This window comes from Lucilia sericata, unplaced genomic scaffold, assembly GCF_015586225.1.
Source record: "Lucilia sericata isolate MDLA Ls3-8-SP2 unplaced genomic scaffold, ASM1558622v1 Contig000009F_arrow, whole genome shotgun sequence".
In the NCBI taxonomy this organism is placed as follows: Eukaryota; Metazoa; Arthropoda; class Insecta; order Diptera; family Calliphoridae; genus Lucilia; species Lucilia sericata.
The window spans coordinates 127,455-147,084 of NW_023994049.1; the positions used below are offsets into that span (position 1 = coordinate 127,455).

At 28.3% G+C, this 19,630-nt stretch overlaps 1 protein-coding gene across 2 annotated transcripts in view; it reads left to right on the forward strand.

Annotated features, from left to right (window-relative positions):
• Positions 1-9,789: 9,789 nt before the first annotated feature.
• Positions 9,790-19,630, forward strand: part of LOC119602724 (protein aubergine) — a 51,288-nt gene continuing 41,447 nt past the window's right edge. For both annotated transcript variants that reach the window (XM_037954403.1, XM_037954411.1), the window contains exon 1: positions 9,790-10,073. In XM_037954403.1, coding sequence (XP_037810331.1) covers positions 9,972-10,073 — 102 coding nt within the window. In that variant the 5' untranslated portion in view covers positions 9,790-9,971. The remainder of the gene's footprint in view (positions 10,074-19,630) is intronic.

A 19,630-nucleotide genomic window follows, 5' to 3' on the forward strand; every position in this document is an offset into this window, starting at 1 on the left:
ATACAGCATTTCAGTCACTGGCATCGAACTAAGGACACTTTCAAATTATTTGTTTTATTTTTCCCACATGCAGTAGATTTAAAGAACTGTTCAGTTTAAACTTGGCACACTGTTTTTTGAATTGTAGTGCCCCTGGTGTAAAGAGGCAAAAATCTTTGGTGGCATTTTATTCACTACAAAAATACGTAAAATAATTTCAAGCGATTTTCTTGCAATTGAAAAAACTCTGAAATGATTATGAAAAATTCTGCACAAAATCATGAAAAATTCAGGCTTATTGGAAGATTTCAAATTCCTTTAAAATGAACAAAATTATGATTTTTTCCGTATGAATAATACTTGAATCTTAACAGAGAAAACAAAACAACTCTTAATTTGACAAACAAATTTGAGTCGTTCATTAAATAGTAAAACCACCGATTTTTCGTCATTCTTTCTCAAAAATACATCCATTTATACAAAAGTATGTTTAAAAATATAATTTTTACTCATTAGCTTTTATGCATCCACACTAAAGTTTTGACTGGATTTAGTCACTACTTATTAAATCCGAAGAAATAAAGGATAAAAGGTCAAATATCGTTAGATATACAAAAAGATACCCAAATAATTTTACTTATTAAAATAACCACATCTTCCTCTAATTAAAAAAATTTCGGAATTTGTTAATGGTAAATGGAATATTTAATTTAAAAAGGTTGGAATAAATACGGCGCTACATACAGAAAAAATTGCAGAATTTTTGGTGGGTAATTTTCTAAAAGTATAAAAAGTAATCGAAAAATGAATTCATCCAAATTTTATATGAATAATGCTTTACATGCATCGTCTGAGAGGTCTACCTATATAAGATTTTCAAAAGTGTTGTCTTTCGGGACACTCTAATGAGTAGATTTGGTTTTTTATATTTGAGCTGCATTAAAAAATGGCAACCGAATTTATATCAAGATAATTTTTTAATCTTATATTTAACGGATCACAGATTTTTATTTTTATCTCGATTTAACAATAAATTTGTATTTTATATTTTTGATATAAAACTCAATTTGTATGGAATATATGAGTAATTACGGATTTTTATTGTTTGCTCGAATTGAGAGCTATTTAAAGTCAATTTTTAAAGGGTTATATAAATAGAAATTTTAAGGGGAGATATGAATGATTTTCTAGATATATTTGTAGATTTAAGTGTATATAAGGAACCACAGCCGATTTAAAATTCGAATTTAAAAATGTAATATGAATATATAATTTACCCTATTTTAGGAGCCGTTTTTGTTTAATAGTTTTAATTCTGCATACAAATGTGGCATCGTAGACATTCATTCAAGATCTAATATAGCTTATATATATTTTCGCGATCATAGGAAACTACATCCGATTGAGTTTTAAAAGTTATTTTCTGAGGATATACAGCCGATTACAGGTTTTGAAATAAAAATAGTTTTCCCGTGGAAAATATATTTTCCAAAGAAGAAATATGGTTAGGGCTACCATAAACTGAAACTATCATTAATGTTTGGAATTGTAATTAGGACAACCATATAAAATATTTCCCTTTGGAGATCATAATATCAAGAATCTTGTAGGTTGTGATAAGTTAACATATTATTGTTCCTATAACAATTATAATATGATTCCTACAATAATAATATGATTAAAGTTTTGGAAAAAATTTTAGGTACTATAAAATGATCACTACAATCATAATATATTTTTAATTTTACCACAATTTGTTCTTTAATTTACCATTATATTATCCCCATTAATAACATCGAATATTTAAAGGAATCATTTTATTACCAACAAAAAATAATTTTAATTAAAATAACAATTAATCAAAATTACAAATTTCCATCAGCCAGTATAAACTGAAGAATAATCTAGAAAAATCAATATGATTTTAATTACGTAATTTATATGTTTATTACTTACATATATTGATGGAAGATCTGCTAACATTTGTAATGTCGATATACCTATTCCTTGTTAAGTGGTACTTCTGCTAAAAACTGATTAAAGGTGATCAAACGGTGTAGAGTCTGGTATACGATTCTGTTGTTCTGCGGACACGAAAAATACATCCAAATTAGAATTACTCGTTGACTATGGATATTAAAAAAAATAATTTTGTGACATTTCACAAAAAAGATATGTTTACAACAATTAAAAAGATAAATTATAAAATATGTAAAAATAGAAAATTTCTTATACTTTATGAATTAAATAATCACTTTTTATATTTTACACTCACACAGAAAAAATTAATACATAACTTGAATGAATTTTGTAATAAATTAAATGAATCGAACATGACTTTTTTTCCCAAACCATTTTCATTCAGAATATTAAAAGTAAATAAAATGTATGAATTTGTACATTAAAGATTTTTTGTTTGTTTTTTTGCTCATTTTTTTTTGATTTTCATAAAAAATTGGAATAAATATCCGCGTTACCTATTAATATTTTCCATTTTTTAGAAAATAATCACATATTGGGGATTTTTTATGATAAATAAATAAAATGTTGGAAAACAAAATATGAAATAAAAAAACATCAGCATATAGCTAAACATCCATTCTTCAGAAAATTCTGCATGTTACGCGCATATTTCATTGTTTTCAATCTAAAAATCATAAAGAAATAAAAAATTTTCCAAAGAAAATTTCAAACATTTTTTAACAAATAGAAAAATATAAAGAAAATTTTTAATATTTTAAGTCAAGGCTTCTAGATTATGTTTAAAAATATAAAAATGAAAAAATTCATACAATTTAGGAACTTATTCTTAAATATTATTAACTTTAGTCAATGAAAGCAGTTCATAATATTTATGCTGGAACTTTTTTCTGTGCACATAGTTTTATAAGAAAATTTATTTTTTTTTAATTCAATTAGTTTTTTATTTTAATTTCAATTACTTGTTTCTTACACTTCTTTAATCTTCAAGTTCTTATTATCAAATGACGCTCTGTGGCGTTTTAGAGAGAAAAATGGCATATTCAACAATGATGTTGAAAAAATTAAGTGATTCGTATAAATATTGAAAGTTCAATATTTATAATACATAGAATCAGTAAGCAATACATGTTTGAATTTCAACTTTTTTTTTTGTTTTAACAATGACGTCAAATGACGTAAAAATGTCAATTAAACTCAAATATACATTTAATTTGTTTCTTCAAATAAGAAAAGGCGCCCTTTTAAGTATATTTAACTAAGTATAAGTTAAATATACTTTAACAGTAAGCAATACATGTTTGAACTTCAACTTTTTTTGTTTTAACAATGACGTCACAGTAAAAATTTCAATTAAACTCAAATATACATTTAATTTGTTTCTTCAAATAAGAAAAGGCGCCCTTTTAAGTATATTTAACTAAACAAATGAAAGGAATAGGAAACGCAATTGCTATTCTAAATTCACATTTATACTTACCTTTAATAACATATATTTTGTTTTTATTTAATTTTAATTTTTAATATTAATTTGAGAACACACACACTGTTTACTCTTTAAAAGAGTAAATTTTAATTAAAATATGTTTACAAATTTGAAAAATAAATTAATTTTTATAGGAATAATTTCAAATGTTTGGTAGAAAAATAAAATAAATTTCATAATTGAGGATCATGTAATTTTATAATATGATATGTTAAATGGTTATATAAATGAAGGTTTTATTGTAATAGTCAACGAAAAAAAATTTATAATAAATTAAATTGATGACAGATTTTTATTTTACCTAATCGTAAAGTTAGTTAAGGATCTAAAAAGATTTTAGAGTTTTAAAATAAAAATAAATGTTTGATTGAAAATGTATTTAATTAATAACTCTCATATACTATCATGATCTTTAGCATTATAAATGTAACAAAAAGTGGATGGAAAAAGGTCATTGCATTTCATTAAGATCACAACAGGCCCGAAGTTAGTGGTATAGGTATCTTTATTCGAATTTGATGTAATTAACATTCTCTTCGTCAAACTAACCCAACCTTCTACTATAGAACAATTGTCATGCAAAATTTCATAGAGACCATACAGTTGGTTCCAAAAATTTCAAGAAATTTGTCATACAGTGTATTTTTGGAACCAACTTTATGGTCTCTATGAAATTTTGCATGACAATTTCAAAAAAGTACCAGACACCCATCTGCTCATTTTAAGAGTAGATACAGGTGCATTTAGAATTTTTCTTGTATCACTAATATTGTGTAAGATAATTAAGAAAACCAGTTTTACCCGTTTTTTTCCCTTTTTACCCGTAAATGTACAAATTTCCAAAAATCCCTTCTTAGTGGATCTACATCACAGGGTATACAGACAAAAAATTCTCCATCAACGAACTGTCATTTTAATCGCTCTCTTACTCTCTCGTTTCAAGTTTTCAAAAGTACGCGAACGGAATCCAGTAACCAGTGTTGCCACAACAATTTTTTTTCTAACCAAAATTCCAATAAAAAAATAACCAAATTAAGAAAAAAGTAAACAAAATAATTTTTATTTCTTTCATGCTTACATTTGGACATTACAATAACAAATTCATTTTCTAAAGTGGAACTTGTAACTATGTTAAATTTCGTCGCTAATCTGGTATTATGAAGACAGTTATGACGTTAAAGTAATTTTCAGTTTTAGTTCCTTTAAAACTTGATTATGTTGAATTTTGTTGCTATATTGCAGTACATTATGAGCTTTAAAGTCATTTTCTGAGGAGACTTTTTATGAGGGATAGAGTCAATTATATACCGATCCTCATAAACTTTGACAAATACATTTCCAATAAAACTTTTTTATATTGAATTTCATCGCTATACATGCTTTTTTTAAGCAATATAGTAATTTTTTGAATAGGGCATAATATGGGGGCTAGGTGAAATAGTTGACCGATATTTCGATACCAATCAAACTAAAAATATTTTGGCAAAATATTTCATTTTTCTATCTTGTTTCTTTTCGACTCTATCGTGTTTTCAGCAATAAATATATGTCTCTTCGCGGATTCGTTAACAAAAGTAATTAATATTTATATTAAAAAATAAGTTTTTAACGCGTTTTAGCGCAATTCAAAAATACTTCACATTTGACTTTTTGGAAAACAATTTTAAATTAAAATATTCTTCCCATTTTATATACAGATTTTTAGATTTCGTTCGAAATTTGGGTTTAAGGGGTATATTTGACCAAATTATAATACCATGTAGCGGGTGTTTGCATTACATTCATAACTTCAGCAATATTTGTAAACGTAATCTATCCAAATTATCCGACAAATTGACAAATTGAATTGACAAAATTTAGAATTTAAGATGGTAAAATAAAAACTAGTATACAACATCATCTTGAAAATGTAAATAAAGAACTAAAAGTCATGGTGAGATAGTAGAAGTCAAAGGTCAAATCTTTGCATATATCGCGATTATTGTTCGTCGTACGAGTTCATATGTTATTACAAGTTTTGTAGATAATACAAATTCATTTTCCTTAGCTGTGTTACTTAAAAATATCTGTTGATTAATACTTTAAAGATATTGTGATACTATTCTTGCATCAATTAGCAGAAAATACTTTATTAATTCTTATTAAATCATTTATCTTAGAATTTCGACAAATTAGCACAGTATCTGTTTATGCAAAATTTCAAATAGGTATAGGAAGTTGCAATTATACTTTAAATTTTTAATTTAATTTGGAGGACATAATCTACTTAGTGCGTAGAGTATTCCCACCAAATTCCATAAAAATCGAAATGCGAAATACAGCCTACTTCGTTTTTTCATATAAGTACCGCGAGTTCCTTAAATAAAAAGTTCCAATAGAAATATTAACGGAAGGACGGACGAGTTTGAATCGACCCAAAAAGTGATTCATTCCATTATTCAGGGTGTTAGATTGGCTAGTGTAAATAGAATAATATTACGGTGTTGTTATAATTTAAATCAACTCATTTAATATGTGGAAAACGCATCCTAAACCAATTAAGATATCGAAAAATACCTTTGTGCACATAAGTATAACAAGTAGATGTACAAATTGCAGTAATAAAAAAATTTCGAATAGAAAAAAAAAAATTACACATATTACCAAAATTCAAAACAGGGACGATATGTATATTTACATACACAGTTGGTTTAAAACTGGAGATAAAAGGAGTTTTTTAAATTTTATTTTTAGAATAAAAACAAACAGCATTTAGTTCAATTGCTTGCAAAAAATAACCAAAACGAAAAATAATTCACATGTACACATGCAAAATAAAAATAACCAATTTTGGTTAAAAATAACCAAAGTGGCAACACTGCCAGTAACAATTGTTGCAAATTGTTACAAATTATCGAGTACGCGAACAGACCTATTGTATGCAAGCCATTATATACCCAGTTGGGCATGTCTTTAAGACATCCCAAACGATGGGTACACGACAGTGTAAAGTCCAGGAAGACAAATGTAGGATAGCTGGAACAAATCGTCAACGACATTTTCGAACAGGTGTCGCGAAAATCGCGGACGATTCAATGAGAGACAATGTTCCCAGCTTTATCGTTAACGAATATATAGGCGAAAATATCGTCAACGATTATATTGACGACAATGTCGTCTACTTTATTATCAATGATTTTTGGACGACAATATCGTCTACTTGGTCGTCAACGATTACATGGATGACAATGCTAGAAATATTATCTTTTCTTTGTTGGTACCACTTAGATCCTACATCGATGTAGGCACGTCCTATCTCCTTGTAGATGATTTATCCACTTTAACTAAAATAATTTAAATATTTTAAATAAACGGCCACAATTTTCACGCCTTGAAAAGTAGTTTACATACATACATACATACATAAACAAATTTGAGCAAAAACCGAAAAAAATCGATATTTCCCCCCTGTAAATGCACTTGGAAACTTCAGAGCCGTTGCGGCACCTGTTAACGTTATCCAATCAGCCTAATTTTTTGTATGACATAGTTTTACAAACCATAGAACAATTCTAGAGGGGGACGGCCTGTGAGACTAAATGTTTTTCCTTCATACAAGCTTGAATCACTCTAATGTACATACATAACTATAGTTATAGTTAAGGAAAAGGTTAACCTTTTTCTTGCACACACATTTTGCTGATTTTCGGCTCTAATTTGACTCGTTTTCCACGCGCTCGTAAGCGAGTTTAAAAAACAAAAACATGTAAATATCGCTTACGAAGCGAATACAAAACACATAAAACTTTAATTAAACTTGTGCTCGCGTGTTAAAAAATAAAATTTGCGATTTTGAATTTTAAAACGAGCGATATAAATAAAATAGCGATCGCGAGCGATATTTTTACCTACCCTGCTACAAGTACACAGGATGCATCCGGTGGCAGTTATCCATTTTAGGAGATTAATGGGCAAACATATCGAAATAGTCATCCATAAAAAGTTCATATTTAATGTCAGATAGACTTATATAGAATATATAAAGCAAAAAATACCCTTTCGTAAAGCAATTTATTATTTTCTTATTCAATGAAAGAGATTGATTTTTCTTTTAAAAAGTTTTTATTTATTTGAATAGAAAAACGATGTCTTATGATTTATATTTCTCAAAACATAACATTTGCCAAAATGTAAAAGAATTTTTTATTTTTCTTAAATACATCGGAATATACCGAACATAGTTGCATAAGATCGTACTTAAAAATTTTAGGAAAAATATATTACATTTAAATTTCTACTTTCGCAGATTTAAAATTTGGTTAGTTCACATCTGATTAGTAAATATTTAGTTCATATATTTTTCAGACTTTAAATCTCTTTTTTTTAAATTTAGTTTTTTTTTAATATTTTTTATTTTCTATACTAAAATTTACAACTTCGTTTTTTCAATTTTAATTTCAACACACAAAAATTAATTGTCAAAAATAAAAAAAATATTTTTTTTCGTTTGTTAAAAATAAAAAGATTTCGGTTTGTTAAATACGGTAAAAGTGTGTAAAAAAATTACAAAATTTTATGAGTGTGTGCAAAAATGTCTTGCAAGTCCTATTATCCTGATGTTTTCGCTAAAAAGTTTTGAAGTATTGTGAGAGAAGTAAGTTCTCACAAGTGTGTTGAATTTACACAGAACTCGTGAAAAGAGGAAAATGTTATTGTCGCTATAATCGAAAAAATTACATATGTATTTCCACATGTATTTTACATATGCAATGTTTCATATGTATCAGACGATGTGTACAACATTTACCCCGTGTCTATATTACACAAATGTTTATCACGGCAATGGACAAAACGTCGGCAGAAAAATTGTCGGTTTTTTGTTTATGTTAATGCATAGGGTAACAAAATGCTAATTTTATCACGACAACTCACAGATAGTTTTATTGAAATGATGCTATATTTTATAAAAACAATCGAAATTAAATGCAAATTTTGTAAATAAACACTAATTTCACTAAAACTTATGTTAAAAATTAATTTTAATTGCACAAAAACAAAATTCTAAACAAATTTTACAATAAAATGTCGTTTGTTATCAAGACAACGTTGTCTAAACAATTGTTTAGACAACACTGTCATAACGACGTTATAACGCTAATAAATGCCGTCTGTACCTGTTAATTTATTTATCATGATAACAATTTGACGTTTAGAATAATAAATATTTGTCTAATATAGACATGGGGTTACAGATGGAAATTTTGACAGTACATATGTAAAATACATGTCGTCTAATACCACTTTAAACGTCAAATTGTTGTCAGATAAAAATTATCATTTATAGTCACCTTTTGTTATCACAGCAATTGTTTAGACAACTGTGTGTAAATAACACACTTCATTTAATTGTTAAATAAGCATATAATTTTGTTTTCGAGCAAATAAAATTAGATTTTTAGATAAGTTTTAGTTAAATTGGTGGTTATTTGCAAAAAATCTAATTTAGAACTAAAAATAGAAGATAAAATTGGCGGCGACCCATATTTTACTAGTTACGGGTTCATAAATATTTTTTCTGAGGTTTATTCAACACTGGCTTCGTTAAAATTATCCTTTTTGCATCCCAAAACTTTTGGGGTTACCATTACGTATAAATTAAAAATTGTATAGACGCATAGAATATATCCCCTGTTGTATTTCCATCGCCGGCTTCCCTAAAAACAGTTTTTCTGTACATCAAGATTCTTGGGGCTACAGTTTTATATATACTTTTCCAATATTTGGAATACTATAACTCCCATACCATGGACCGACGACAAAAAAATTTTTGCACACGCACTCAGATCATAAAGTTCTATCAGCCACAGAATTTTAATTTTTTATATATATTCAATATAGATATGGTTTGAATGAGCTTTTCAACGATACTTATTAACCCATTGAGAACCAATCCCACAAAAAGTATTTTTTTATATATCATTTTTTATTAAAAGCGCCAAATCTATCATTTTATTAAGATATTAGTATATATCCACATCAAATGAAAGTTAGAAATCTTTTCTACAATTTTTTCAACTTCAAAACTAAAAATTTGTTGGCCAAAAACATATAATTAGAAGTTATAGGAGTAGACTTTTTTCAAAATTAGAGAGGTATACATATTTTAAATATAAGCCTTTTTTCTATTTTTCAAAGGAAGTTTTGGCAATTGGTGCTTCTATATATCGATCTTATAGTAATTCAAGAATACATAGAATACTTTGGGTATGGAAAAGTATTTTATGGTTAATTTTCCATCTCTGATTTATGTAAACATAATAAGAAAATGGCAACACTGAAAAGCGCGTCTTTAAAAAAATTGCTTCGATCAGCATTCATATTTCTTTCGTTGTCAAGTGTATTTGTTTCATTCGGGAAGAAAATTCCAAGTTAACGGTAATTTGATATCGACGCTGTTTTTAATGACGCATTTTTTGTTTCTAGTAATTTAACTACTGTTCGTCATATTAATATTTTGGAAGAATACTACATAATATTGAAATAAAAAATGGATAAACCATCAGGAAGTGCTGGTCGGGCACGTGGAAGAGCTGGTCCTGGAAATCAGCAATCGAGTAATAGAGGCCGAGGCAGACGTCCAGGGCAAACGGTAAGTTCATATGTATAAGGATAAAATGTTAGAAACACTGGAGGAATGCTCTTACCTATTATAAAATAAATTGCGTCATATTTCTGACCTGTAACAGCATATACAGTGTCTCTCATAAGTATTCGAATTTAGGTATAATATGAAAAGAAACCAAATTTAATAATATATTTTGTGTGCAAAATTAATAAATTAATTTGTTAAATTGTCTAGACAGTCCTTAGCTTTGAAATCATGCTTTTTAAAACTTTAAAAATTTACATTTACTTAAATTAATTTAGCTTTATTTAAAAAAGTTGTAGTTGTATTTTTTTTCTCCTTTTTCCCAAAGATTTGTTATTAGGATTTAATATACCCCTTGGGGTATCTAAAAATAATATTTTTTGTTACAAGAATCTGTATTTAAACGTTCCAAGATATATTATTGGAATCATTCTTCTATAGCTAATTCAATTTATAGGAACTCAAGTCCATTTTTATAATACTAGGGTCAAAAATTTTCGGGGAAACTTGTCTTCTATATATTGTTTTAGGTATCAGCTGTTATACATTTTAAGTTTTCAATATATTGTGGAAGTGTGCAACTCCAAAGCATGCTTCGAAGAAACGCCATTCAATATAGTGGAATCAATCTTTTAATAACCAATGGCCTCTAGGCTGAATGTCACCATATTATAATGGTCTAACTCAAAAATATTGATATCTGTTTAAATATTATCTACTATGATCAAAATAAACCCAAAATTTTGCACATACAATGTTGTTGTAATGGGCAACATAATCGTGAATGTTATGAGTAGTAAAAACTGAAATCTACTGTATAGGATGACGTTTTTTTAAGGCATGTTTTGGAGTTGTATACCGCTACGATGTCTTGAAAATTTAAAATATATTAGTTCTAATATCTACAATAATATATACTAGCCAACTTTGTCGGAAAATATCGATCCTAGTGGTACGAAAAGGGACTTAACCCATTTACAGCCAATCAAAAAGTACAAGTTAAATTTTTGAAACTTCAAGGTATATTTATTTTCAACAATGCAAAAAAGCAGAAACGTAAAAAAATGCTAAAAAATATTAATAATTAGGACATTAGAGGGAATTTCCGTTTTTATGTAGCTCGCGTTTTTTAACGGTTTAGAGCCATCACAGAAACTAGAAACAGAGTGAAATGGCAGACACGGGCATTACTATGTTATCAGATTATTTTTAGACCGTTTGTTTGAAATTAATAACTGGCATACTTTGTCTAAAAAATTATAGCAAATTTATTTTATAACATGTTTTTAGTATATTTTTGGCCACTGAAGTTTAATAGATTATTACAACAATAACAATGAATTTAGTTAAATTGTTTGATTTAATATTTATTCTGAGCACTTTCCTCTACTCAATAATGCAAAAAGAAATAAACCAGAGTTAACCTTTTTTTAATACAGCCTTAAAAATTAAGTGTTCCCAAATTGGCACAGCGAACGTAAATGGGTTAAGATCCAGATAATTCAATTAGAAACAAGAACGATACCAAAAATATATCTTGGAATGTTTAAGTACAGATCCTTATAACAAAAATTATTATTTTTAGATACCTCAAGGAATCTATTAAATCCCAATATTAAATTTTGGATTTATCTCTGGAAAAAGAGAAAAAAATGGCAAATACGGTCAAAAATCGTAATTTTAATGATATTATATGAAAAGATGGTACAAATGCCCCAAAATTGTGGGCCAAATGGCCCAAAAATATATCCTTTCGGTTGATAGTAACCCCTTAAAACAATTTTAAGCAAAAGGACCATTCGATTCTAATTTTTGTGTTTCGTAAAATATGGTCAAATATGAAATACAGGAAAAATTCGAATACTTTTGTGAACTAATTTTATGGACTTTTTTAAAAAAAAGTTAAATTTATTTAAGTACATAAATGTAATTTATCCAAATTTTAAGGAGTGTGATATTAAACTTTAGGACTCTAGGCAATATATCAAATTTAATTATTAATTTTACACACAATAAATATTATTAAACTATGTTTCTTTTAAAAGGACACCTAAATTCGAATACTTATGTGAGACACTGTATGTATGTATGTATGTGTGTACATATGTATGTATATAGCTGGAACAGTACGAGTTAGTCTTGTAAGCAAAATAATAGCGAGCACCAGTAAGGAATGCATAGTACATTTTGAATCAAAAACATTTTTTTAAGGAGAATTTAACAAGCATCTTGGATCTATGTTTTCATTACTCAACTAATTTTATGTACATATGTATGTATGCTCCCGTACTCGTCAGTTTTGCAGGTTGCAGTCAATATCAATCAGAAAACAAATGCATTTTAATTTGAGTACGGGAACGATTTACAATAAAAATTTGCAATGCATAAATACGAGTACGGGAACATAAGTTTGATGTATTTATCATTTAATGTTGTGAAATTTGAAAATTATGGTACATTCTCTTAACCCTTAAACGCATAGCATACCATATATGGTAAATGACTTAAAATAAGCGTAATTTTATCAAATTAAGCTTAAATGTGGAAAATGCGCCTCAAATTAATTTAGACGGTATAACGGTTCATACAAATACCATTATGGTCCTTTTCCTTTTTGTAAAAAAATTTTAAAAGTAAATTTCAATGGAGCAAAGAATGATTATAATATTGATATTTCTTATAGTGGTCATTACTATTGAATAAATTGTGCTTAATTTTAGCTAATTGTAATAAATTTGTACCAAATTTTACATACCTATACCTACCTATATTGGGAAAGTCATTTTTCCAATTTTTCTATGTACCATATATGGTACGTCATGCTCTTGCTCATTATACTTTTTGTATTAGACGTACAAGGATGTTCCCAAAAATAGAGCCACCTGCTCTTTCAAAGTTTATTTTCACTTAAAATCTCTCCAATGAAGAATTGAGTTGGTAAAACTAACTGAAATTTTTTTATCTGTTCTGAATATAATACTAATATTCCTAATTTTAATGTAATTTTAAATTAAGCTATATAAAAAGGTGTGCCATAAAATAGAATAGAGTTTCCAAAAATATCAAAATTTAACAATTTGTAGACGATTTTCAAACTTATCGATACAAGTAGGAAGTTTAAGGCTTATTGTTACCCAGCAAAATCTATGCTTACAATGATTACCATTAAGTACTTTATTAATGAGTTACGTTTTATGTAGTCTAAAAAAATCAAAATAAAGAAACAAACAAACATAAAACAGTTACTTTTTCTTTTTTTCCTTTTTTTGTGCACACGATATAATGTCTATTTTTAGACAAACAGAAAATAAAATAGTATTTGTGTGTGAAAACTATTATTTGACGCACAATAAAACAACTAAGCAGTGGTGTAGTGACTGGAGCATCCAACTGGCAGACGGAAGGTACTGAGTTCAACCCCAGTCTGTGTCGACTTTTTATTTTTATTTTTTCATAAATATTCTATAAATAACTCTACTAAAAAACAACTTATTTCCAACCAAATAATATTGACTTACTTTTGGAACATCTCAAACAAAAATAAGTAATTTTTCTGGTAGAATTGTAAGCACTTTACTCGATGAGTTCTGGTGATTTTTCTAGTGAATTTTATTTTCATTTTATTTAATCGAGCCCTAAAGGGCCATATATGATTAATATATTATAATTGGTAATGTTTGTACAACTATGTATAATCATTTATATATATGAGTTTACAATTTTATAAAATCTTTATGCTGGAAATTAGCTACATAAAACTCTCCAAGTATTTCTTTTTAATAACTGGAATGGAAAGATTGAAGTTCCTTAATTCAATGGGAAGCGACTTCCATAACCTTGATGTTCTTATTAAAAATGATCTCTCAAATGAGGAATTTGATATTCGGGGCAGTAATATATGAGGATTTCGCGTAGACTGCGATAAATTAAAGCATCTAAAAAGAGCCTCTAGTGATTTATCTTTCATTATGCGATACATTATTGTCAAATTATGAACATTAATAAAATTTCTAAATGAGCAGGATAAAAATCACGTTGCATAACCGGATACATGATCTTTTATATTAAGCCTAAATACATACATATCTTATTATTCGATCAAATACAAGCTGCAGTATCCTAATTTGACTTCCAGTTGTTCCACTATATATCTCTAAACAATATCGAATGTGTGTCATTAGAAGTGATTGGGCTAGATTGACTCTTACCCGTAGTGGTAAGTGACAATCTAAATTATATAAAGTACGCAATACACAACAGACTTTAGCAGAAACGTCCGATATATGGTGCCCAAAATTTAAGCCACTGTCTAATGTTACACCCAAGCACTTAATTGTGTCAACAAAGTCAACATTAATTCCATCAAAAATAATATTTATATATTCTCTATATCCGTTACTTAAACCGAATGCCAATGCTTTTGTCTTCCCTGGATTAAACTTAAGTTTATTAACGGTGGCCCAAATAAGAGCCTGGTTCAACACATAATTTATTGTAACTTCATGTGCATCAATAAATTCCTTATCCCCGCTAAACAGTAAATTAATGTCGTCGGCAAACATGAATGTCTGACATCTATTATTATCTATAAATTTAGAGTAATCATTTACATACAATAAAATCAACCATGGGGACAAAATAGAGCCTTGTGGCAATCCACTGGCATACTCCTTTACTGTATATTTAATATTGCCTTCTGACAAATAAATACGAGTAAATGAGACGACATGATACGGATGAAAAATTAAATTGGGAATGCAACTTATTCACCAAAATGTTATAATTAATTGTATCGAATGCCCTACTTAAATCTAGGGAAATTAATGTTGATACCCTTTTATTTTCCAAATCACTACGAACTTTTTCAGTTAGTGCTAGCAATAGTGTTGAAGTACTCCCACCTGCTCGAAAACCAAAATGGCTATCATCCAATAATTTTCTTGAGTTTACATGGTTTATAATTTGGTCCTTAAGTATTGCCTCAAACACTTTTGCCAATGAATTCAAAATGCTTATTGGTCTGAAGTTTTCTAATACATTTGTCCCTATTTTCTTTTTAACTGGTACAATACGGGAAATCTTCCATTAATTCCCAGCAAAAAAAGTGTGGAAAAAGATGTAGAATTTTCATCACAACTAGTAACCCGAAGTGCTTCAAATTCAGGTGAAAAACCTATGAATTTTACATTAGCGTGTCATTGGAGGGATGTTGTTCATTTTTGACAACTTTGAACTACATCTAATCTTATCTTTAGAAGCTGTAAAAATCCGATATTTGTACGTCAAAAATAAACCACATTCTTTCAATGAAACGCTTATGTAAATTTCATCAAAATTTGAAGTACTTCGAATATTTTGTTTGTAGTGACTTTTCTACATCTCTTTTCTCATTTTTAACTGTGTTTTAATTTGTAAGTATATGTTTGGTTTATAAAAGCGAAAAGTATGCAATCGCATTTTTAGATGTGATTAAGTTGTCGTTTGTAAAGTATGACATCAATTATTTTTTGCTGGGTTAGGATACATTGAGGTGGTTAAAATTGTGTTGTAGATATGTATAAGATAACATTCAATGAAGGTATATATTTTCTTCAAACATTTTACGGGAATATTATCAGGACCTAATGAATTAGATTTCACAAGAGAAAAATGGTATTCAAGTTCAACTCTTTCTATACATCTAAAAGTGAACCCTGTGTTCGAAAAAGAAGTAAAATCAGGTGTGGAATCAATGTTCTCAGACTGTGATACAAAGTAATTATTAAAGGTATCAGGATCATGGTAATCCAAAGGATTGAAATCTTTCCCACCAATCCTACTATTAAGAATCTTCCACATTCCTCTATTATCACAACTATCAAATCTTGAAGACCAGTATTCAGCCTTATGTCTTCTCAAAATTTTCTTTACTCTGTTTCTATATCTACAGTATGTCTTCCAAGATCTAGAATCCGAATTCTCTCTGTATGCCCTATATGCTAAGTCCCTCATATTTCTAGCATCATTAACATCCTTTAAATTACAGAAATTCATTTTTATGATCGTGAGATCTTTCACGTTCATTTTTCTTTAAAGTAACGAAAAGGTTTCTTCATCAAATATCGTCGACATGTGCTTAAAGAGTCATGTTGCAAAAATTTTTTGCGATTGCAGACGGGTGAACTAAGTATGTTAGCTAATTTTTCGGGAAAATAATATAAGAAAGTTGAACTTCTTCGATATTGTTGCGGAATGCGTTATCCGCATAATATATGACTTGAACTCTTTGCGAAAGTACTGTGAATTTTACTGCATGGTTTTGACTATTTACGCATTTTCTGATGTTAATTTAATAATATTGGTCAACAAAATCAAGTTAAAATCTGTGTATCACGTCGGAATGGAATATTTATATATAAAATTACCTGGATTAACGTATTGAAAACGAATAAAGAGTCACCTCTGTTTCGGAAATATATTATTTTAGTCCTTCCAAACAAGAACACTTTTGTTTACAATTTGACAAACTTAAATCTGTGATAAGCTTGTCCTTGAATTATGAAATGTGGCCTAACTTCATACTCCGAGATAACAGTATCTCTTATTTAATTGTAATTTGGGAACCGTTGGACTAGACTGCAAACTAGACTATAGATGCATATATTATGTAACATAACTATATATAGTATGTTGTTACCAACCAATAAATAACAAAACAAACAACAAAAATAATAATTATCATTAATTTACGCAATTGCTTGAATTTCAATTAAATGTCACAACTTTGTCTCAGATTTATATTTTATAAAAAATAAAATAAAACCAGTCATATAAGCGACTATTTACATTTTGTATGAGGTGATAACACTCATTTTCAGAAAATAAACAAAGAACAGCTGTCATTGACGCTGTTTGATCTTACATTTGGTTTGCAAGATCAAATAATTATTTTACCAAAATGACGTAAATTATTTGACTTTTGGTGTTCACATTGATGAAACAATGAGAAAATATTTATTTGCCAGCAAATCAATTTGTTTTATGAAAATCATCCGCATTGCTATTTGTTAACATGAAATATTTTATGTTCAGATTCGACAAACAAAGTTTTTTCAATAGTGTTATATATTAATATTATACACTTTTATTATAAAAATTTAATTTTAAACCTAATAAAAATAGTTAAAATTAAAACAAATTGCCAAATTGTTTTTTTCTTGCATGAAAATATACGATATACTGTGGCTGCAAAACATGTGTGTGTTTGAACCAAATTATTTTTGCACTGTTTGATAAAACAATACCATCAAATATTTGTTCAAGTCTGAACATGAAATAAATATTGCGTTTGTTTGACGCAACTTTATAAATATTTTATAACAAATATTTGGACCAAATATTTTACAGGTCTGAACGTAGCTTAACAATTGGTAGATGATCAGAGCTGAGATCATTGATAACTTTTACTGCATTCATGTTTTCCGAAATGTTTGTAAGAAAAAAGTCTAAAGTAGATGGCTGTTTGTTAGGATCCGATGGAATATATGTTTAATCATGGGGAAAAACTATTTGAAATTGGCCCATTTGAAGCATGTTATAAAGAGTATTGCCCCAACAATTGTTACGTTGGCAACCCCAGTAATTGTGTCGGCAATTAAAATTTCCACCTAAGATAAACTTATTATTGGAGTAAGTAAGTTTTCGCACATCAGATTTGAACATCTGATTTCTGTTACTATTTCTTCCCGCAGAACCTCCAGTAAAATAGCATGAGTAAATGTCAACTGTGTGATTACCAGTGAAAATTTGTACACCAATAATTCAATTACAGAAGTATTTTTCGGTTTTAGTAATTTGTGACGAATGTTCTTTTTTATAAAAATAGCCAATCCTCCTCCACCACCATGTTGACGATCGTTTCTGTAGTAATTTTTGTGTTTTATTGAAATGGTAGTGTTTAACCAAGTTTCACAAATTAAGCAGATGTCAACATTGCCATTTATTAAAAAATGGAAAAATTCATCTTTTTTATTACGGATGCTACGAGCATTCCATTGTACTATCTTTAAGTTAGTATTCATGGGTATAAGAATTTGTAAGCAAGATTGGTGACAACCTCAAATTGTTCTTCCCGAGTCTTGCATTTTCTTAAATTTGCAATTAGCTCAAAGGTCATATTTTTTATTTCTTCAAAAGAAAATAAATCATTATTGGATGGACTATTGTTATTCTGGTTAACAACTTGATTGTAACTTATATTAGAACTGCCATTAGGCAAATAATTTTGGCTCAGCATATTTGGGAAATTTACATTATAGTTATTGTTGTTGTTGTATTTAGGAGCACTTTGTCTGACATTTTTTGGTTGATTTCTTTGTCTTAATTGATTGTATGTTTGCCTACTTGGACAATCAGAAGACATAGCTTTATGGGGACCATTGCAGTTAGCACATTTTTCAGTTAGAGAATTACACTCGGAAGTTTTGTGGTTCCCTGCACATTTCGCACAAAAAGTTTTAACCATACATCTACTCGATCCATGGCCAAACATCTGACAGTTATAACACTGTGTCAGTTTCGATTTGTTAGGTTTTTGGTATTCCCATTTCACCCTAATATAATCAATTGAATAATATTTTTGCCTTAATTCTTTTAGCGTTATGGATTTTCTTTCAAAATAAACAACAAATATTATTTGCTCAGTATTGTCTCTAGGTTTTATAACGATTTTGACATCGATGCATTTAAGCCCCATTTCAATGAGCCGATTTTTAATAACAGCTGGGTCTTCTCAGCCAAGTAATATAGCTTTGTAAGGTTTTTCGTTTTTAGCAGCATATGTAAACCACTCGAATTGAAATTTATCTGTGAGAGACTTTCGAACCCCATTAAAATATTCAAAATTGGCACAAAAAAGTTTGATACCAATTGATATTTTACGTATCGAGTAATCCTTTATGTTGAGTAATCGACACATTTCTTTTATTTGTTCTATTTTGCACTTCAATATAGTTATTGGTGGCACTTTAACTTGAACAGCTGTTTCGATAGCAACTTCATCATTATCATCATCGTCTCTTGTTTGAAGAGGAGTATAATAATTTGTATTATCAGTTCTCTGAGAACTGTTATTATTTTTCCTTTTACTCATGTTTTGCCTTTGAGAGGCAACAACATCTTCTACACGTTTGCGTTTAATTTTGTTATAATTTTTTTTAATAGAATTTTGTATATGTATATTTTTGCAAGAGTTTTTTGTTGTTAAACACAGAATGGAATAACCGTATTTTAATAAAAAGGTTTAAAGAACTTTATGAAAAAACAACTTTACACTTCAAGTGATAGTGAAAGAATGAAACTTACGATTCAATTTGAAAATTGACAACAAATTATAAAATTTTGATATTTTTGAAAACTGGATCTATTTTTTTCACACCCTTAATACAAAATTACATTATAATTACGAATAGCGACGGATAAATTATCGCAAAAATAATGCTTTTATATTCATAACAGATCAATACAAAATCTCAGTAAGTTTTTCCAACTCTATTATTTGTAAGAGCGATTTTAAGTGG